The 24,039-nt window shown below is 35.2% G+C and overlaps 1 protein-coding gene across 3 annotated transcripts in view; it reads left to right on the forward strand.

Moving 5' to 3' along the window:
- ANGPT1 (angiopoietin 1) overlaps nucleotides 1–20,642 on the forward strand; it is a gene marked incomplete at both ends in the record, with an annotated part of 219,823 nt that extends 199,181 nt beyond the window's left edge. For all 3 annotated transcript variants that reach the window (XM_084230409.1, XM_084230410.1, XM_084230411.1), the window contains 2 exons: nucleotides 8,386–8,516; nucleotides 20,482–20,642. In XM_084230409.1, coding sequence (XP_084086535.1) covers nucleotides 8,386–8,516; nucleotides 20,482–20,642 — 292 coding nt within the window. The remainder of the gene's footprint in view (nucleotides 1–8,385; nucleotides 8,517–20,481) is intronic.
- Nucleotides 20,643–24,039: the final 3,397 nt, after the last annotated feature.

Raw genomic sequence — 24,039 nt, forward strand, 5'->3', positions numbered from 1 at the left:
AACCTTAAAGCACATATTGTCCAAGTACAACAAGAGAAAGTATTTTCTGTATGCACAAAAAGAAAACTTCAGACAATACCTCTCAGTGGTTGTCAACCTCTCATCACCCTTTCTTCTCTCCCTGACTTCCTCAAGGGGATGCTGGAAAAATGTCTCTTAATGCTCTTTAAAAAGAAATAAAAATGAGAACAAATCTATCTCCTTTGAACTTGTTTATACTTAAAAATCACCCATTTTGATCACAAGTTTTATAAGATCTTGACTTAATTTTTGATAAAAACATAAACCTATAAACTCTCTGAGATGGCTATTAACTGTCTTTCAGGCATCAGAAGAGGGTCTGGGTCTGTGAGCCACTCACTCAAATAGGGACATTGACTCTATCAGCCACTCATGAAGGCAAAAGAATATAAATATAAGTCTAAGGGGCTGTTCAAGTTTTTTACAGGGATCTTAGTGCCACATAATTCACTTTGGCTTTCGATTTTTTAAAATATAATCATTACAAATGTGAAGAAATACTGAAAGAACTTTATGTAGAAATAAAACCAGAGGATCACTACAATGTGTATTTTTGAACTTTGGGAAGTATGATCTTATTGTCATAGATTTCATGAAAAATAAATTCTGTGGCATGCAGAATAGAGTAAGCTCTCACTATACTATGCAAAGGCACAAAGAGGTAACTGTGTGTGATTTTTCTGTTTTCTTTGGAGAAAGAATTTGTCATTAGTTTTGAACATATGAAAATGTCATGTCATTGAGAAACACTGAGAACTATAATTTTTTTGGAGTTTTGAAACAGGAGTCATTGGCAACGATGGTTCCCGTGTCAAGAGCTTGATGGTTCTCATTTTTATCAAAGTTATTTTATCATTTTTATCAAAAATGATAACTCATTTTTATCAAAGTTCTATATTATTTTGTATAATAAAAGCTAACATAACTCACCCATGAAGGAGTCAGAATAAATGAAACTAGAGTTTATGAAATTTCTTATTTTATTTAGGCTAAGATTTTCTATTGCTCTGGAAATTTGTCTTTCTTAATCACAGCACAAATTCCCATGACCCTTGCTATCTCAGACATTTTTCACACTTGTATATCTTCCACTAAGCATGTTTTAAGATAAATAATACATCTACCTCAGGGCATCTGAGGCTTAAGAAGCAAATCAGATAACTTCTTTTTAACATAATGGTTAGCTTAATATACACAAATTCTGGTGATTCCCCAGAGATCAAATTCCATCTAAGAACAAATGACACCAATTCAAGAAGACTGAATTTGGTTTAGAAAGCTTTCATGAAGTAGAAGCGAGAATTAAGATGTTGATCTTTTCAGAATTTTCCCCCATATTGATTGTGGATAAAGAAAGAAAAATAACATGTACTAGATTCAGCCATTAAAACATCCCTGTGGTGTGGCAAGAAAAAAATCATGATTCTCTAATGATTATTATTTTAATTTATTAAAGAATGAACATTTGAAGTAAAAGAATGTTATCCAGGCATCTATCTGTATTCAAAATAATGTAAACCATTAACTAAGTAGACAGCAACAACTCCGTTTTCTTGTTCTTTGTACTTAGTATTCTGCTTGCTCTATATAAAATGAGAAACACTTTCAAAGGAAGTGGTGCCTTATGGATCTAAGAAAATTGCCCCTTCCAACTTTTCATTTCTTCAGTTTTTTGCCTACATGTATGTCTGAGTTAGCTATATCTCTGTTTCATTTTCATCACTCTAAGTAAGCTCATGCATGTTGACTGAAGTCCTTAACTTTTATGCTTGTTAAATTTAGTCTTAGTCATTCATATAACTCATGACTACTGTGCTCTTGTGTATTTTATGGTAACTGGTTAGGGAAGTTTGATTCCTTTGTTTTATTTTTTAATTAATATCCATCAAGTGTATATTCTACATGTATAAATATGTATCACCTCATCTACAGATACACATTACTATGTTTGAGCCGTTTTACAAACAAGGCAACTGGGAATGAGAAAGGACAAGAACCTAGCTTTCAAACCCAAACAATTAAGCTGAAAACTCTCTACAAGTGTACATGATAAAGCCTTATACTCCAAAAGCTAGTGTTTTATTTGTGTGTATATGTGTGGGGAGAGTGGAGAGAGGGAAAACAGAAGAATTTTGGTAAATGACTTAATTGTTAGTTGTTTCTATCATTCCTACTTATCTTGTAGCAGATGATGTATATCTGCTTGATTTCTATGTCTTTTTAGGTGTCTATAAATCTCTATCCTTAATTCTTGATCTTTCAAACAAACTATATATAAGATTTTTTTTTTTAAAGATTTGTTTATTTATACCAGAGCTGGGGTATAGGCCAGCGGTGTGGGAGCATGAGAGGATTCACCAGAGACAGAACGGGAAGCAGAACAGGCAGACAGACTGATAGCACTGCTGAGGGGAGCAGCGGGCGAGACCGGAGAGGTCTGCCACGCCATGTGGGTTGCTCCCTGGCTGGCAGGGAATCAAACCCATGCTGTAGAGGCTGCGGACAGCTTCACAGCACTGCGCTCAACCCACTGCACCACCAGGGAGCCCCTAGATCTTTTAATATTCCTACTTTCTCTTTTCTTTTGAAGCATCTTTTGAACTTTTTCTTCTATTTATAGATATATGTTTGAGTCTAAATTGTTGTCATACAGCTCTCTGCCATAAATATATATAAATATATAATATATAGATACATCATCTGCTACAAAATAAGTATGAATGATAGTAACAACTAACAAGTCATTTACCAAAATTATTCTTTCTGTTTTCCCTCTCTCCACTCTCCCCACACATATACACACACACTATATATATATATATATATATATATATCTTATCTCTCTCTCTCTCTCTCTATATATATATATATGTATACCCTTATTTTATAGGTCACTGACTTTGCTTGATATATAGTTTCCTGTTATTTTTCTCATATATCATTGACAGTCTTTTTCAGTAAGTAAAATAATTCTCACTTAAGGAACATATGAGAACTAGTGTTATATATAATTATACAGACTTAATAGATTCTCCACTAAAAGAGATCATGGCCCCATGATCAACAATTAGTATCAAACTATCTCCTAACAAGGAAGAAAAAAATTTTGAAACAGATTTTTGAAATGAATGTTGCAGTTCCAAAGGAAATTATGCAATAGAAAGGACAAGTATATGTACCTTTATGTAAAACTTGATGGTACCATTTCTAGTTTCCATGAAACTTTTGTAATAGTTTACCATTTCATGAATTTCCCCTTATCTTCCTTTCTACAATACCAATTATTTGTATGCCTCTGGATAGTATCTCCACAATGTCAAATGCCTAATTTTGACATAAGTCTGAAGTAAGGAAAACTCTGTATTCTCTATATCTGGATTAATAAGAGTAATACTGCCTTTATTTTCAGCAGAAGATGCCACTTGTATCATTTAAACTCAGTACATTGCTCATGGCTCCAAGCTCTTTCAGTGGGGTGGGGGCAGGGTGAGGGAAGACAGTTCAAGCAGACAGCCCTGAAGCAGCAACCAGGAGATAGAGCAGTGTTGTAAAATTCTGTCAGATTGAGTCATTGCTACCAAGTCCTGAAAGAGAACCATGGGGGTCATTTTGCATTTTCTTCAAGTGATTTTGAGATAGACAAACTAGTTCCATATGGTGGCAGGGAAAGAGCTCAGAGCCAAAATAAAATCTGCTCAGATTGTCAGTACATAAGACCTTAAAGTTCAGATATCTGAGAGTCTGTCTACTGTTTAAAAGAGTCTAGGCCAAACTTCAATTTGTCATACATACAACTCCCACTGCCTTGAATAATGAAGGCGATCTTGCCCCCCTGAATACAGTGAAGATGTAAAAATGTGAGAAATATGGCAGTCTCTTAAGTAGACAAAAAAGTGAGAAACTGGATGCATGAGATTGGGGTGCTCATTTTAAAAGTAAAGAAGTTGACTGAAGCCATTTTGCTGAGTTATGCATATTAGTAGACTTCTCCCCTGTGTACAGGAGGTGTATGTATCATTATTGAACTTCATTTTAGTGTGTTTTTTTTTTTCCTGTTGGGAAAAATCAGAAATGAGAGTTATCAACTCAATTGTGTGATGTATAAGTGTTTTTGAAGCCTTTTCTTCAATAATAGATCTCACTATTGCCCTAAATTCACTAAAAATATGCTCAAGTCTTTCTAATTATTGAAATTCCTAGAAATGAAAGAAAATGGATAGCTATATTTTCTTCAAGGATGGGTAAGTATCATGACCATTTCAATGTATATCTGTTTCATTTTCCTTTAACCTGCTAATTGGAAAAACTCGAATGCTGACAATCTTTATAGTCATTGACCAAATTTTACATAATTTCCCCCCTTAATTACAAAATGGGTTTGAAAGGATGAATACCACAATTCTATTCCGTGGCTACCTTTTTGATCACGTGTAATTATATACTTTGGAGGGTTCTTTTGTTTGTTTAGTTTTTGTATTTTTGTTTTTCTGGGTTGGTTTTTATTTTTGTTTTTGTTTTTGTTTTACATTTTCAATATTTCTGTCCCTAAAACCTATATTTTGCTTTGGAGTACTGTGTGGTTTTATCTCCTAAAACATTATACACTTCATGCAAGTCATGTTTACACTGGCCAAACACAAGATGTAAATGTCCAGGATTCACATGGTATTATTTGGGGCGAAATATTCTCTCTAATGATTCACACTACCAGTTGCCTTTCACCATAGTCCGATGAAAATCAACTATGGTCCTGTGTATATTGACTTTTCTTTTGTGAGGTAAAGTTCCGTTTAGCATTAAAAAGCTAGTTAATTATACATAAGGACTTTAAAAATTAGCCAGAACCACTTTTAAAAAGAACTACATTAAATATAATGTTTGACCCCTCGATTCAAATACGTTTTCTTTTCTTATCTAATTACAAAAAATGCTTGACACTAGTGAATGACCGCTCCTTTGTTTGCCTGTATCAAATAATGAATCACAGTTTTTGGCTTTGGGTCAATATTTGCGATTCTGTCCCAGCTCAATAGCTGCTATGAAAGAATGAGCCCCTTGCCTGTGCAGTGGACTTATTTTTTACTACACAGCTGCAGGATCCCTCAGAAGCCTGGAAGTGCTCTTTTGTAAATCTCCTAAAATAGTGTTGAGAAAAATTATTTTTATGAAATGCCATCTTTATTTTGCAGTGCAGATGAATAACTGTCTAATGGGGTGACTTTTCTTAGAAGAACATGAACAGCTCCTGGATGACATGCTAAGGATCTAGACATAGGGACATGGATTTTATATATAAATTACAAGTTATGTTCTGACTTTATAATGAAAAAGTCACTATTCCCCAAAATATGAGTTTCTTCTATTTTTAGTTTTAAATTGAAACATAATTAACATTAGTTCATAATGGCTGTGTACACAATACAAATAAATCATTCAATAAAATATAATAATAAGAATTAAGACATAGGCTTTCTTTTAAATCATACCCATCATTCATCTCAAATATTTAGTGAGCATTTAGCCTCTCCTCTGTTTTAGACACTGTTCTAGATTATGGTGATTCAAAGGTGAGTAAAATATGGTTTGTCTCAAGGAGCTCATAATTTATTATAGAAGAAGACAAGCAAAAAATCAACCAATACATATACCATAATAAAGTCTCATCATAAATGTATATATCTGATATTGTTGGAAATTATACTTGAAATGAATCCAATGGGGTGAACAGGAATTTAGCAGCTATTCAAAGTTGGAAAGGGCTTTCCAAGGAAGAATGATAAGCACACACAAATGTACATGGAAATAAGAGTGGGTTGCTTTGAGGGAACATGTGATAGGGAAGTTTGGAACTTCATGTATGAGCAGGAAATAACCAGAGATGAGAGGTTGGGGTTGGAAGTGGGGTAATATTAGGTGAGGGCTAGATCTTCAAAGGCCTTGTAAAACAGTGTATGGAATTTGGATTTTATCCTTCATATCCTGGGAGAGCAACTGAGGGATTTTAAACAGGGTAGAGATTTGGGTTTATGTTATGTATATTTTTAATAAACCACATGGAGCATTATTATAGGGAATAGGGGAAGTAGCAAGACTCAAGAGAGCTAGATTAGTTATAAGATTTCTGCAAGAATCCAGAGAAGAGCTGCCAGGACTAGAACACCAACCTCCAAATCTTGATTCAATGGCTCTGGAAAAGTGTCTCTTTTCATTCACGGACCCTAACACACATCATTACCGAGCACAATAGAGGTGAATATCAGGGAAAATGTAGACTTCATGATAATTCTAACATATACATTTGCATGCATATTTGGAGATACATTAAGACACCTGCAAACTTGTGACAGTTGATGATATAGTCATACTGTAGCTTCTAAATGATGTTTTAAAATAAGTAATGGCATGGAAAAATGGTTAGAAAATGACATATGAAAAGCATGTTATAAAGAAGCATGTAAAGTATGATTTCATTTTGCATTCATAATCATACATAAGAAGCTGTTTTGAAGTGTACACAACTGATGTAAGTGATTGCCTACAGAGAGGTAGATAAGCTGGGACTGTGGACAAAAACATTACATATGTTGTTTGAAATTTTTATAAGAATTTGTTCTGATAGTGCATATGTACTTAATAACAAATAATATTTTCTGCTTAGAGGGGGAAAAGCAAAGAAAAGACTAATGCATATAAACCATAATGTCAAAAGTAGTTATATTAGCTATATCAGAGCTGAGATTTGGGTTGATTTTTAGTTTCTTCTTTTTGCTTTTTACTACTTCCCAAATTTATGATTATTCCTATTGCCTTAACATAAAAAAGTAGTTTAAATTATGAGGCTTTAACTATAACTTTCATGTGAAAGGATAAATGTATAAACTGTCCGGCACATAGCAGTCACTCATTTAATGTCAATGCATACATTTGTGTTGAAAAGACATTGTTGATAATCATTGTATCCCCAAAAGTCTGGCCTGGTTAGTAAGTTTAGAGCTACTATAGGGAAAATGATATTGAAAACCTTGAGAAAGAAGAAGGAAGGTCATCACAAATCACAGAGAAGATAAGAATCAGAGTTGTCCTTAGCATTGCTTATCCCAGAGCACCTGTGAGCTCAATTTACTCTGTGGATTGAGGGTATGCAGGCCAGTATAATCACAGCTTCTTAATTTTGAAATCTTCTCATTTTCGTCTACTGACTCTGATTCCGTGTTCTCTGAACAAGTAACTTTTTGATTATAATTTGATTTTCTATGTGAAATTCCTCTCTAGGGAATCCATGAGACTGAATCTCCATAATATTTCTATTTAGGCAATGAATATGGAGACCTAACAAAAATCTAATTTTTCTAGTTTGTGTCTGTCTCTTAGAGGTAATAAAATGAGCAAATTAAAACTTAAGACCAGGTTTAGAAGGAGCTGAATTAATCCAGATAACATGCCCAAGATTCCCACTGATCACCTTGTACCTTACTTTCCCCTGATGACACCCACCACCACTATGTGCTGCTGCAGCCTAAAGTGTGAACCCCCAATTTAAAAATTCTATAGTATTACATTACCAGTGATTTTCAGCCTGCTTCTCAGCATTTTAAAATATAGGCTTGTAGGTGATAATTCAGCATTAGAAACTTCCATCAGTCTACTGTTAACTACAAATTTTATTAATCATTGAAACCACAAAACTTGGGTTTTGCTCTGACTCAAAAATCTCTACATAATATTCGCAAAATGCTTTGGCATAAACATAAAACAGTACTGTCATTTGCTGAAAGTAATTTCAAATCTCACAAAATAATAATAGGACAGGCGCCTCCCTAGTGGCGCAAGGGGCTAAGCACAGCACTGTGACGCTATCTGCAGCCTCTGAAGCATGAGTTCGATCCCCTTCTATCCAGGGAGCTACCCACATTGCGCAGCAGACCTCTCCTGTCTCACACGCTGCTCCCCTCAGCAGTGTATTTCAGTCGGTCTGCCTGTTCTGTTCCCCACTCTGTCTCTGGTCCTGCACATCTGGCCTCTACCCCAGTTCTTGTATGCATAAATAAATAAATCTTTAAAAAATAATAAAAAAAAATAATAGGACATATGCATACACTTAGCTGCAAGTGTGAATATGCGTAGTGAAATAGATACCAAGCACACACATTATGAGGAATTTTACCTATCTGTAATTTGGAATCTTTTTTTAAACTCCTCTCCTTTTCTTCCTCCCTCCAGAGAGCTTGGGTCTTATAGAGTTTGTTGAAAGTACTGAGTTCAAAGAAGGGGAAAACGTGGTCAATAAGGCAAACATTCAACAAACCAGTCTTCTGGGTTCTGTTATTCTGTTGAGTGGCTTATCTTTTTGTTTTTTTCCCTCAGGTTGTATTTAAAGGGTCACAGTGGGACAGCAGGAAAACAGAGCAGCCTGATCTTACATGGTGCTGATTTCAGCACTAAAGATGTGGATAATGACAACTGTATGTGCAAATGTGCCCTCATGCTAACAGGAGGTAAGTCCCACAGGACCATTCTCTAAGTTCTGTTTCATTGGTTTGAGGCTTGAGGTTTCTTATCTATATGAAGGGACTATGATCTTTGGTCAGGAAACTGCAGTGCAAGTCCCTAAGGATCATTTTCTTCTGCCCATTAATTAACCGTGTGTTGTGTAAGACATTGCTAGCATATTTAGAAGTTTGCCTTCTCCCCCAGCATCTGTAGTGGGAACATGTCAAGCTTGACTCTGAATAAATTCTTTAGCTTTTAAAATATCAGTTATTCTATCTTGTAAGTGATTACAATTTTACCTGTAGTGGAGCAAACATAGTTTGGGAATTCAGCATGTAGAAAAAAAATAACAACTTCTTACAGGTTGCTTTGAAACTATGTAGTAAAGTTTTCTGACCATTCTATTGAAGTGGAATATGAAGAATAAAAAGGTATAATTGCATCTAAAGTCATACAATTCAGATCAATTATACTAAGACTTACATACTTAGTTGTTGACCTCTGCAAAATATTTGAGCAGGCATAGATGACACCATTGAATAATACTGCATCACTGAGTAAGAAATGTAGTCTTTTTTATACCTTTTCAATATTGCGCCAGTCTTCTGTCTCAAGGAGAAATTCTCAATTTGTTGCTGGTCTATCTGTAACATTTATTTAGCACTCACTAAATAATCATCCTTCTTATCAAAGAAAGAGAAAGCCTTCTGGCCCCAGATGCAGGACATTGGTTAGACAATGTCACTTACCTAGAATAAAATATGGATTTTGTTTAAGTTTTATTAAAAGTGATACTGCTGTCTAAAGAAATGATATAAAGTTTACATTTTAAAATGTAGTCATAATGTTTGCTTTTTAACAAATCATTGATTTAAAGAAAATATTATATAGTACTATATAATAAAACTTATAATGGATATGGAAAAATATGTGAGGTTGTACATGGCTGACTGGAGTTTGGGAAGCAGAGGGCTAAGACTCAATGACAAGAAATGTTGCACAGGAATGACACATACTGACAGGGATGGAGTTGGCTCCAAACAAAATAGTGAGAGAAACTATATTCCAGTGTTGCTTTCTCTTAATTTTAGTCCTGTTTTTCTCTGTTATGGAATAGCAATTACTCCCACTTTCTGATTCTCTGTGCTACTCTATAACAAAACATGTTTTTATCTTAGTAAGGACAAAACTCTTTAAATCTAATATTGTACTTACTAAAACATGATTCTACTACCAATATTATTACATATTATTGTATGTTATCACATTTGTTGTATTATCTCTCTTAAATTCTAAACCCACTCTGTGAGTTAAACAGAGAGAAAAACTGTAATCTCTACTTTATATATAAGGAAAACAAACATGTTATTGTTCATTTTACCCTTAATATCTAGTACCATAGGTTGTGACACATAGGAACTCAATAAAAAAAAATGGCTATTTAATGAATGAACAAATATCCTATCCTATCACCATTGAAATTGTTTTTAAATTTTGTGACCAATGAAATGAATCAATAGGTTGACAATTTCCCCATCAATAACAGGGCATGGAAGAAAAAGAAGGTTAAGTTTTGGAGAAATCTTTCTACCTTCATTCCCGTTCTCAAAGCCTCCATTACTACCACCATGAATTTACATGCCATTGACCCGATCCATGCCATTTATATTCATGTATCTCAGCATGAAACCAAGCTGAGTATTATCAAAGCCAACCTGTTATGATTCTGCCTCTAGCATATCCTTTCCATAGGCTTTAAAAATGTCATTTTGACATCACATACAACTTTATCAAATAGTTAAAAGTCCACTCTATGTAATTTTTGGTCACCTCCCCCAGCACAATTGTTACAAATTTAGAATATTTAGCAAAATTAGTGCCCACAGGTTGGGTTTTGAACGTTTTTGTTGAAAAAAAAATTGTTTTCATTAACTTTTTTTGATCCCATAAATAATATTGTCAGCAACTTTATACGGAGACAAAGAAACTTTGTTATCCAGTTTCCTGTCCATTTTAATATTGAAATAAACTTCATTCTCTTCATGTCTATTTTTCAAATAATTTTCTTACCAAATAAATGCAACACATGAAAGACCAACAGTAAAATCTTTCAAATGTTTCCTTCGAAAGTGTTCCAATATGTTCATATTCCCGTCATAATAATGGAAACACAGCACAAAGTAAAGAGGAGAATGCACCTAGTGAGAAAACGTTATTGCTCAGATTTATGATTTTATTTCTGCCTCAAATGATTGAACTTTGTCATGTTCTTTCATCCATAATCATTCTTGGACCTATTTCTTACTCACCAATAAACACATATGTTGGGGCTAGAAAATTTCCACTTATTGCTTGGGCTGAAGCAGTCTAAGTAAATGTGTTTTTGTAATAAACGCCATTACCCTATCAAATATCCTTTTGAAAGAAACCAGGTCTTGCAAAGCTATTCACTCTGCAAGGCTAACGTGTGGAATTTAGATGACTAAGAACTGGAGAACATAAGGATGAATGTCAATGACAGTCCAGGTAACTTGAGTATTGCCTGGAACTTACGTCCTACTTAGCTACCCTCCACCTCCTCTATTTATTCTCTGTCATAGTTTCCCTTAGAATTATTTTCTTTTGCTAATGACTTTTCCTTTATTTTTCAAAATCTGTATTTGAACTTGTTGCCAGTTTAAAACAGTCTCTTGTAAACTGTGAGAGTATATGTTCTTTGAAACCAATAATTCATAGTCCTGTTATCACCAGTTAAAACTTTGTTTTACCTTGTATACTTCCGTATTTTTCCTTTGTCGCTTCTAAGCGGAATTAGGGTAAAGTTAAGATTTATTGCCCACTAAATGTTCCGAATAGCATTCTTAAAGTACATGGAGATATTTTAGTTGGAGTTTGTGGTATCATGGTTACCCTTATACACTTACATGTCAAAGAAGACAGGCTTAATTGAATGTAAATGTATTTCAGCTAGACACGAGGAAGAAAATTTTGTTTTTCCTTCTCTTCTGATACTCTAACTACTTAACTTCCTTCTATCAACTAAGTCACTATCAAGGGTCAACCATGGGCCTCCCCGGTGGCGCAGCGGTTGAGCGCTGTGTTGCAAAGCTGCCCGTGGCCACTGCGGTGCCTGTTCGATCCCCGGCTGCTCCCCGGCCACCGGAGGAGGGTCCCACATGGTGCTTAGATCTCTCCTGCCGCCCACTGCTCCCCTCAGCAGTGTCCTTCGGTCGTTCTGCCTGCTCTGCTCCCCGCTCTGGCTCTGGTGAATTCTCTCACCCTCCCATGCTTCTGACTGTACCCAGTGCATGTATAAACAAAACAAACAAACAAACAAATAAATAAATCATAAATAAATTTAAAAAAAGATTTATTAAAAAAAATTAAAAAAAAGGGTCAACCATGATTAGTGGTCAAGACAGAACAGAGCTGGCATCTATTGGGGGAGATCTTCAATTTAAAAAATAAAAAAAAAAACATATTAAGATCATAACAGTTTCTAGTCACAAAATGTAACATGCAATAGCATTTTAGAGGAAGGAAGAAGAGATTTTAGATGGGACATCCAGGGATCAAAGACTAGAATGAATTGCCAAAGAAGAATGTACATTTCTTGGATGTAAGGAAATCTTCAAAAAGAAAACTATCCAAAAAAATTACCTATGCACCTTCCTGCAGATGTCTGTCGAGAAAAACATTGTTGCTCATATTTTCTTCTGGTTTGGTGATTCTTTTATTCCATGTACTCAGTGTTGAAAACAATGAGTAAGTAGTGATTCATAATACATTGTTGAGTGGAAAGGAGGCGTAGTAGGCTATGAATGCATATTTGGATTAGTAGAAATAGAAGAAACCACATGATTTACACTTCCTTTCCCATTTATTTCCATCTTACCAGAAAACCAGCAATCCTCCCATTCAGTTTAAATATTGAATAAATTGTATGTTTTATTACACATTTCTTTTTTCTGCATTTTATTTTTTTAATAATTTACTTTTTAATTGTGGGGACATTAGGATTCTCTCCATCAAGTATCACCACCATGAGGTACCCACCTGTAATCCTCTACCATAGTCATTTGTGTTTTTTTCCCTCTTTGTTCCTCCTCCTGCTCCCCTTCCCACTGTGGCTGCTTCACTTCTGTAGTATACATTTCTTATGAAACTAAAGTATGTTTTTCAACATAAAATGGACACATGCCTTCCCCTTAATAAATCATTAAATAGAGATGATTTATCAGCATAGATTTATAAACCCTAAGTATCTCTTCTCTGTGATTCTACTGACCAGTTTTTCTCTTTAGGTATTCCCCTTTATTACAGAACATTTTCTCGAATCTATATATTTCACCACGAGAGGGATAAATTTAAGAGATGATTGTGTGGAAATCATTTGTTGTGTATAGGATAGCACAGATCATGCATTCCTGAGCCCAAAGAAAGGAATCAGTTTCATTATAAGTAATAGTTTATCTACTGTTTAATATAAGAAAATGGAAATGTGGTGTCATTCAAAGCAAATTTTGTTTATATCATTTATTGGTTATAAAAATATATATTTTTTTAAATCTGGCTCCAAAATTTTGAAAATGAAAACCCTTTGTCACTAGATTGTCACCTTCAAAGCAAACATACATTCAAAGGAGACATGGTCTTTGGCACTAAATTAGCATTCTTCAAAATAAGTATTCCTAAAGACAATTAAAAACTACAATGACTAAAATTTGCTGACAAAAGAACACCGACCATGTATTCTACATTCTTTTCTTTACCTTGCAATTCTTTCAACACAATTTCCACATTTAATATGTAATAGTAATGCTATGGAAAACATGTCCTAACCTTCTACAGAAAGAATCTGTTCTGGTAGAAACTCTGATTTTTTTTCCCACGCATAAACTATGTCTGCCGACAGACATGACTTTGCTAAAGCTAACAAAGGATATTTCTCAGTTCAGTTCTAAAAGCGGGGATAAAGCCACACACATAAATTTTTTGGTACATCCTGGAACTTACCAGATGCTAAGACAAAAAAAAAACTGATAAATCCTTGCCTCACCTGATGTATAATCTTGAAGAGGACAAATAAAATGACAAAACTGAGCAACCCTCCAACTGACAGAAGTAAAAAGATCTTTGGGAAAATAGAATCATCTTGGAGCTTTTAATAACCCAGAAAGGATGTGCTAAGCATTGTCAGAAAACTGGCATTCCCTGAGTTTTATGGCAAAATTGTTGAGAGAAAAGATCCATATGGATAATTTAAGGGTGACCACAGAAATCTATATTGCATTACTTTACTTCAAGGTAAATTTATATGTAGTACATAATCTGTAAGCCTACTCCACAAAAATGTTTGTTCCTTGAAGGCAGAGATGCCGTGCTCTTCACCACTGCATCCTCAGTGCCTGGCACATACTATGGGGAATATGCTCAATTAATACTGGTAAGACAAAAATGAATGTGTTATTAGAGATTCTGAAAAGACATTGTAAATTCACAAATGATTTCACAAGTGAAAAGACAAAGAGATCATTGACTCTTGCATGAACTGAGACTTAAAATACATACATACATGCATATATATGTTTATATATTTAATGCACACATGGAACAAATAGATGACTACTGAAAATTGCAACTTTTAAGAATAAAACTTCCAAAAGACTAACCTACAGATTTGGAAAAATTTGAGTGTTAAGTTCCTGACTTTCAAATACATATGAAAATATGCATATGTATATCATATATATGTATTACACTAGTATATATACTAGGTGCAAAAATTTAGGATTTGATTACCATTTTCTAAGGGAAGTTTTGCTGACTTGGAAAGAAAGTAAAGACTATTAGAAAATGTCTTCAATAAGATAAGTTTGGAAATAGGTGAAACAGAACTGATAGCTTCTGGCTATAGCACAGACTGCAACCAAACGTTAGTAATTGATAATGGATGAGAAATAATCAAACACTTAATTTTGTTTGTTTTTTACTCTAATAATAATATAGCAGATTTTTCTTGCATTCTTGCTGTCTAACAGTCCTTTTGATTTAATTAATATTTAATAACTTACATGACAGTTCTAAAGATGCTTTGAAATAGGGACAACAATAATTTGTCAGAGGTCACAGATTAGAAAGCAACCTCCAAATAAGTCATCCATCATGTTCTCTACTCCTTCTACTGTCTCTTTCAAAAGGAACAAGATTCAAAGGGAAGGTTTAGCAATACTTGACTGTTTATAGCATATTTTCATAAGGATTTCCACACTTATATATGGTTAAAAATGCAATGAAGAACAAGAGAAAGAAGAGACATTAAGAGAATACCTAAAACTTTCAAATAAATTCAAGATTACTGGCCAGGATAAACAACTTTTCATCTTTGGAACAAAAAAAAAAAAAAAAGAGAGAGAAGAAAAAGAGCCAAGTCGTGGCCTGAGGGAATATAGTATGAGATGACAGAAAGAATGCAGACTTCTAGAAAGGTCCTTTTCCTCCCTTACACAAGACCCGTGCAGCTGCTCCTTGAGGCTACGGATAGGGCCAGCTTTGCACACGTTAACTCCAGTAATTTTTCATGATGAACCCACTGATAACAGCGGCAGCAATCTGTTCAGTTTAGCCTCATCCCTAGTCAGCCATAGGAGAGGAAAATCAAATTTTGCACGCATGTTCTTTTCCATGTTGCTGATTAGAATACATGTACTGAAAATGAATGAAAGAAATCCATAAAACAGATAGAGCTTTTCATTTTGCCACACTTTTCACTTTAGAAAAGAAGTGTTGAGAACTTCTTGTTAAGCATCAGAAGAATTTGAGAGTTAGGTTTCCTGACTTCAAATAAATTTGAACTTCCTGAGTACAAAGTTTAGAATCAAATTCTTATTTTCTGGGCAAAGTTTCACTTATTGGTGATAAAATGCGAATTTTCTGCTTCAAAGATAAAAGACTCGAATGATTTTTAAAAGCCTGGGAAGACTGAGATGGTTATTACAAAACTAAATTTTCATGAGTTAAGTGTAAATGAATTAGAAACATGCATCTCAGATTTCTTATTAAAATATACATGAGGTTACAGGTTATGAAGAAAAATGCTTGGCAAAGTACATATCAGGAATTGCCAATCTTAAAACATTTGAGACATTTTATCAGTTGTCCAATAGCAGATGAAAGTTGCTTTCTTCCATCCTTTGTATCACTGAGTTCATGTAAGCTTAAAGTGCCTTTCCTAGATTCATTTCTTTAGCATATTGCTTTTTTGTTATTCCCAGGCACAAACAGAACAAAGGACAAAGGTAATTTTTTTTTTTAAGATTTTAGAGGATATGTATAATTCCACTATCTAGTATCTTATCAGAGAAGAACTTCAATCCCAGACATACTCCTCTGTATGTTCACACAGAACATCATCGTTCCATACAAACTTACATACATACTATTCATTCGTATGTGTGACTATCTGTGAATAGCAAGAAATACCTAGGAATGACCAGACATCTGCTATATCTTAGGCTGCTCACCTAAAAAATATGCTTGACTAAAGCCACTTCTTTTCTGGATATATGTTTAAAAGACCCAATTAGGGCCTCCCCGGTGGTGCAGCGGTTGAGCGCTGGGTTGCAAAGCTGCCCGCAGCCTCTGCAGCACCGGTTGGATTCCCAGCTACCCGGGCGAGGGTCCCACATGGCGCGCAGACCTCTCCTGCCACCCGCTGCTCCCCTCAGCAGTGTACTTCATCCGTCTGCCTGTTCTGTTCCCCGCTCTGGCTCTAGTGAATCCTCTCACCCTCCTGCGCTTCTGACTGTACCCAGTGCTTGTATAAATAAATAAATAATTCTTAAAAAAAGACCCAATTATACTTAATTTATAAAAAATGGACAAACTGAAATATTTCATACCAAAAAAACCCATTAATTCATTTTAATGATTGTGTCCAAGAAAACAGAATATACTTACTTGCACAGAAATAACTATTTTTGCTACTTTGAAGTTCAGAGTGTTAAGGACATTATCACATCATCCTTCATCATCTTTGTTATCATCAGTTGCTCTCTAATGGCCCACAGTGTGTATGATCCACTGGTCCTAAAATAGATAACTGAACACCTTAAGATCTTTGATTTCCACATGAAAGCAATGGAAAACATTAGGTGCTTCAATGCTACTTAAGTACAATGTCAGCATCATACAACTCATTTGGTTCTAAATTATTTTCATGTTTAATAAAATTTATCAAGCATATAAGGAAATAAGTTGGTACTGATGACCTGTTCTTCATCATGAATCATGATGCCCACACAAGATCAAGTCCCTTTTGTTGCTGTTCTAAACGTTTTGCCCCATCTCCTGGATAATTCACATGAAACACCTAGCTAGGGTTTTCCAGGTGCCTTATAGATGTATTATGTTATTTGATGTCTGCAACTGTTGGTCTCCCTAACTGTGCTAGGAAAGTGGCTGGTCTGACATTGTAATCCACATCGTATGAATGAGGAGTTTAGTGACTGTGTGGCCTTGAGAAAGTTTCTTAAATTCTCTGATTAGGAGTGTCTTTATGAGGTTGCTTGTCCCATCACATAAAACTATTTGGGAAATAAAATAAGAAAATCCAGACTCCCTGACACATATCAACTCTTGAGAAAAACTAAGTATTAATTATATTACTGCCTGCAATCTCTTGGTCATTAATGGAAATCAGCATCAAACTCTGAGTCTTCTCATTTTTGTTCTGGTGCTCTCCAGACTCCCCACTGCCCACAAGAACATTCTAAAAATATAATTTAAAAAAATACTCTGTGTTCTCCTTCCTGTTTATTTTTCTAGTCCTATATTCTCCAACCCTTTACCCGCTGACCTTCCAGCCAAGCCACGCTGCTGGCAGACACTCTCTCCGAATTTTGCAGAGTACATACAAGTTCAGGGTTTCTTTCTGTCCAGTGAACTTGCCACCAACCCTCTCTGGACTCAGCTTAGCTGGTAATGAATAAACCTTATGAAGCCACAAACGGATCTTCTGCCTCTGTTTCCGTAAAATTTTCTTCATCTCCACTTAGTGACTGTCATCTCATTTTTTTTAACAGTTTGTTGTCTCTCTCCTATGCAAAACTGTACTTCTAGAATCAGGAATTTTCCTGAATCTGTCCAATAGTCATTCTTTCCCAGTGTCAGTCTACTAATTAGTACCTGTTGCATTGATTTTAGATTCCTCTCCCCCCTCTTGTTGTCACACATGTTCGGGGTGACTTGGGAAGATCCTAGTTATAGGCCCTAAATCATATTCAATGAAATATTTAACATGGTAGATTGGTTTCCCTGGAGACTGTTTCACACTTTCCCCTAATGATGGGCAACTATACTGGATAAGCTATAAATTTGTCCACAAACATTGTTCAATTTCCCCCCAAATCTGCTGGCTCCTCCATCTTATTTCCTGTAGTCTCCCCATTGCTGACTATGTACCAGACTCTTATAATACTCTTTTAGTCCCTAACACGCTACACTTGTTTCCTCATGGCATTGGCATGGCCATACTCTATTTAGCAGAGTTTGTCCCAGCTTTACCTGGCTACCTCCGTCTTATCCTCCAGGTCTCATTAAATATCAGCTACTTCTATGAATGTGGAAAGTCTAGTAGGTCTTTTATTACTCTTTTTAATAGCTCTCTGATTCAATTCAATTCTTTTCTTTTTTTCCTTCTTTATTTTTGTCAATATTTGTAGGCATTTTATTTATTTGCTTTTTAAAAATTGGTTCCTCACATTAGAAGTAAGTTCCATGAGGGCATGAATCACCCACATCTATCTTGTATAATAACACATCGCAATAATTACATAAAGGGAAAAAAAGAAATAATAAGCATGGCTATTTTATAGCACTGGAATGTGTATCAAATAAGGCTTTTTAGTAAACTGTTTCTGAACATAGAGATTTTCAAGGAGAAATAGCCAGTTAAATTCAGATGATCCACCAGTAAACCCAAAGTCACTTGCCAGTCGTTTGCTTTGTAAACTCTTGTAGGTGCAGCACTAAGTACTCTAGAAGGGCCTGTGCATAGAACAAATGTTTTCATTGCTCTTTGTGATTTGGTCTTTAGAAACGTTCAGCATCAGACTACTATTTCTCCCATTACTCTGACCAGTCATATGGGTCTTCATTTAATGTCTCCAAAATTCATTTCCCTTACCATGAACATTATCCCACTTTACTCACTTAAAAAAGATACACTAAGTCAATCTATCTGGTCCCTACTGTTTCTTGTCCCTCTCCTAAGCTCATCAAAAGTTTACCAGTGAATATATCTTTTAGCCTGTGTGGTTATTGCCAGGCTGCTGTTGCAACAGACCTCTGCCTCTCCACTGTTCCAGAACTCTTGTGACTTTATAAGCCAAACAAAACACACGCTTTTGCTTTGAGTATCCTGAGGTAGCCTGAGAATTATTCTGTGACACATAGTAGTAATTCTCAACAGTGAAGTGACTGCATTTCCTTCAGAGGCAATGGCCGATATTTAAAAGAACTCAAGAGGCTCAGTAACATGAAGCCAGTGCCTCAGTAGATCATAGAAAAAGAGAGAAAGATAAAATGCTGAAGCCATCAAGTTTTCATTTTGTCCTTTAGAGAGTCTTCTACCTAAATGAGTTCCCTAATAATGGAATGCCCTGTGTAATATAAATAATATATTTTAGCTGGTCATACTTATTTTAAAAAAATTAAGGAATTAATCTTATGAAAAAAGGTGGAATTTTACAGCTTTTCCTTCCCTGTCAAACAAGAAACTCCTTGTCCTCTTGTTTTGACTGCATGGACATCTTATTGCTTGTGTGTAGTTGGTAAAACAGTGTTGAATATAGCGTCTTTGCAAATTCATCAACAGTATCTTAGGAGTTGGTGATTAAATATACAGCTTGCCTTTTCTCTAGTATGTCTTTATAAATACAGCTCAGCTGTATTCATCTTCCAAAATGGAAAAGGGCAAACTAGCTCTTCTCCATTTAATTTTTTCCTAAAGTTTCTGCAAGATGATGCTCATGTTACAGTTAAATATCAGCTGTACAGCTTTCTCTTTCTGTAGCTATTAGTCCCTTAAGCATAATTGCAATCAAAGAGAGGTCAGCTATATCCAAATAAAAATATGCCAGAATGTCTCTGGCATAAATCTCTCCCTAAAGATTTTGGTAGTGTTACTTAAGGAGAAGGGGGAAAAGTACTATGCTTTATCTAAAATCCTAGTCCTTAATTCATTTTTTTAAAAAGTACTGAGTTATCCTTACAGAGAGCTGTGCAAGCACAGACTCCCCTGCTACTCAACAAGTTTTTTGGGTTTTGTTTTTCTTTCACTATTCAGAAAGAATAAGAAGAGTCACCAAGAAAATCAAGCTATCTAGAAACTAAAGTGGCTGCTTTGATGAACACTTCCCCATGTTGCTATAAAATACAGAGAGTGCATAGTAATTCAGATTCTTAGTTACTACCAAGTATCCAGGCAATTTCAGAAGCAGCTGAATTACAAAACTGTGAACAAGACGGAGAGCATCACTTTCTATTTAAATGTCAGTTGTCTAAGTTTCTCAGCTTCTTCACAAAGAATTAATTGTTCTCCTCTCAGTGACAGGCTTAAGGTGGAATGCCTTTGAAGGGCTTCTGCATTTTACTTGCCCTGCATATAAATCTAGGCCTGACTTAGATTGTATCTTGAAGCCAGAAACTTGGGAAATGAGTCCCAGTGGAGTCATACTGAAAGCTGATTGTCATGAGACTCTTCTTCTCTGTGGTTGTTCATATGCTGCCGAAGCTAGATGTCACTTAAAACAATTTACTGCTGAGAAGATATGTACTGAATGCCTCCTATTTGCAAATGATCATGACAATATGAATATCTTCCCTGTTACATAATGCCATTAATTTCCAAATGATCAGTTGTACAGTAATTCTCCTTCTTCTTGCTTTCACTGTTAACTAATTTTTCAGGTTGGTGGTTTGATGCTTGTGGCCCATCCAATCTGAATGGAATGTACTATACTGCAGGACAAAACCATGGAAAACTGAATGGCATAAAGTGGCATTACTTCAAAGGACCCAGTTACTCCTTACGTTCCACAACCATGATGATCCGACCTTTAGACTTTTAAAGGAACTATTATCAAAAGGAATTAGAAAAGTAACAGGAAATCTGGAGAAACTGCCATATGAGAAACTGCTTGGAAACGTTTGAAGCAAATAATGTTGCCTCCCTTCCAGCAAGAAGTGTCAGTTATGTGAAGTCACCAATGTTCTTCACTGTTGATTTGTAGCCTTTTGAGTTTACTGAAGTCTCTACTTAGGGTTGCCACATTCGTATAACTTGACTACAGAGAATGTCACTCACTGTCATACTTTAAAAAGGGAAGAAACGGCTTGGCTCACTGTGCTTCAAACTACTACTGGATCTTTTATTGGAGCTGTGTAGTGAGATGATACGGTTATTTCATGTAAAACTGAAAATGAAGAAGAAAAAAAAGGAAGAGGAAAAACAACTTGAGTAATAGGAACCAACCTGCCATAATCCTTTGAAAAAGATGCGTCACACCCATGAAAGAGTTTCTTTCTATGCAAACCTACTAACAATAACTTTATCCTATTGCAAAATTTTAACAAAAGGTCAGGAATAACAGCATTGCCCTCTGAGTTGGTCAAATGTTAATGGATTTCAGAAGCCTAATTTTTAAATCATGCTTACAAGTTGAGTTCAGTTATCCCATCTTCAAATGTAAATTTTTGTTAAATCATAATGAATTACAGGGCATGAAGAATAATGCTGTTAGGTAGAAACATGCTCCATTATTCCAATCAAGTAAGGATACAATGAAGTAAGGACATATGAGATGAAAAATTACCCCTTACCCCAATGGTAAAGTTTTCATTTACTTTAAAAACTGACTGATATATAAATATGTATTTATACCCTGGGTAAAGTTTGAAGAATGTGAAATACATCATCAATTCCTTAAAGTAATATACATTCATGTAATATTTCCTTTGATATTATACATGAAAGCAGTATTTTAGAGTGTATTAAACTGAAGTAAAACCAAGTAAACTGGAGCAGTTCAACTACAGTATCTTCTTGCATGTGTGCATTTAAATGTAATTTCCTTATTTTTTAAATGCTTTTATATCTTCCATTCTTCACCCTATAACTTCATGCTAATTTAATTTTTGCAAATTAATTGAAACATGCTTTTCAGATTCACCCTGTTCCAGTTTCTATAATAAATATACTTTGAAGTCTGTGGCAAATAACGGAAGAATTATAAATATCATTGTACATAGCATGTTTATATCTACCATGAACCTAATAGCTGTTTCATCTGGAATATACAATCTTGTTCTTAATTGATGCAAATAAACACAAGTTTTCAAAGAGATCTACTATACTACTTTATGAAATACATCACTTCCTCATATTTTTCCTCCCTGTGTTCAGGCTCTGTTTTCAGAAACAATTTATGAGTTTTAGAAATTACTGAACAAAATTGGCATAAGGGAAACACAAACAAATTCATCATTGTCACCTGACTTAAACATATCTGGCTGCTATTAAGCACTTAATTATCCTATGGGATAATCTGTTTTAGTTGAGTTTTTGGGCACAGACTTTTGTGGCAATTTGAAATTACTACAATTTTTTATCAGTTGTCAAATGCTTTCTGTCTGTTAGTGTTCAGGATTATAGTAGTGAACAGTTTTGTTTTCTTTGTTTTTAACTAAAACATGAGTTATTAGGAGAAGAGAAAAAAATTAAGTATATATTGGGTCTCCTTTAGAAAAATGAAAGTTCTCTTCAAGGCAGCAATACCACTTTCAGATCTGGTGACTGAATCTATTGTGTCTTTGTGACTTGCCTTCATTTGAGAGAAAAAAGCTATTCACATTTGGAAGAAAATTATTATTAAAGTTTACCTTCAATTCTTTATATGTATACATCTGTATACACCCCTATTTTACCTTACATGTGATTTTGCAGGTATTTTACATTTTTCTATTCTTGATCACCCCTTCGTAGCACTATGTAGTCTCTTCCTCTTAAAACTTCCTTGATTGTTTTCGTTTAAGTAAATGAAAATGAGTGCTTTGTTATTTGTGTGTTCTTTTAGATTTTTAAAATCAGTCTTTTAATAAGTAATACTATTTCCCAACTCTTATTACAAAAAGAAAATGAAATAATTGGGAAAATATGATATTTACTGTTTTGCTATCTGGGCTTGAAAAATGAAATATTTCCAATTATTTATAATGAAGCTGTATAAGATGTTTTATGACTCCATTATGTGCATTGCGTAATGCCTACAAGTTTATGGACATTTAACATGTATATCCTTTGCATTTAATTATTTCAGGATAAGATAATTAGGTATTAGGATATTGTCTTTAAATTTTTATTTCAATAAAACTCATGTGGTTTCTTTTCAAATTGCTTCACATCAATCCCAGCCTATTTGATTTAAATAAAACTGAACATTACATTATTTGTGCAACTTTTTTCTCATTTTAAATAGCTTGTTCACAAATTTAGAAATTAGTGGTTTGGGCCTCCCTGGTGGCCTGGGATTAAGTCTCAGAGCTATCACCACCACTGTGGCCTGAATTCCATCTCCACCAGGGAGCTAAAGCACATATGGTGCAGCAGACCTCTCCTGTCTCACCCTCTGCTCACCTTAGCAGTGTATTTCAGTAAATCTGCCTGTTCTGTTCCCCACTGTGTCTCTGGTGAATCCTCCCTCACTCCCCCACGCCCCAGCTGGCCTACACCCCAGTTCTTTTGCACACAAAAAAATAGAAATTAGAGGTCTATGGAAGTATGGAATCGTTGAAAAAACTAAACCATCAATCTTTGAAAAACTTTCCATCTGTATGTGAAAAGAAAACTTAGCTCCATTAGAATCGTAGATCAGAGCTTTAGGTCTAAGTCCCTCATTTCTACTGTATGATTGTTATGTCCTGCCAGTTATTAAGTGCTATGCTATCATATCACAATTGATAATAAGTTCTGGGGATTCTGAATGTGGGATAGGAAGATTGTATTGAATATCATTGTTTGGTATGAAAGGGAGATGCTATCCCTCATTATTTCAGTCCTGTAAGAGGTCTTATCAATTCTGTCCTTATAAGGAAGTTTCTTGCCTTCACTCCTTGATTCTGCTCCCACATTGATTCAGACTTTTGTTAACTTCCATCTACAGGACTGGTGAAGTACTCTTTCTCCTGTTACTCCCTGTTCCTGTTCACCCCATAACAATTCAAGTTTATTCTTTTTTTTTCAAAGTTTTTTTTTCAAAGTTTATTCTTAAAGCCAGACTTTTGATCATGATCTTCTCTGCTCAAAACCCTTCAATGGGGCCTCCCCTGGTGGCATAGTGGTTGAGCGCTGGGCTGAGAAGCTGCCCACAGTCTCTGTAGCACTGGTTCGATCCCCGGGCACTGGCGAGGGTCCCACATGGTGCGCAGACCTCTCCTGCTGTGCCTGCTGCTCCCCTCAGCAGTGTATTT

The sequence above is a fragment of the Talpa europaea genome, assembly GCF_964194135.1.
Source record: "Talpa europaea genome assembly, chromosome: 3".
Lineage (NCBI taxonomy): Eukaryota > Metazoa > Chordata > Mammalia > Eulipotyphla > Talpidae > Talpa > Talpa europaea.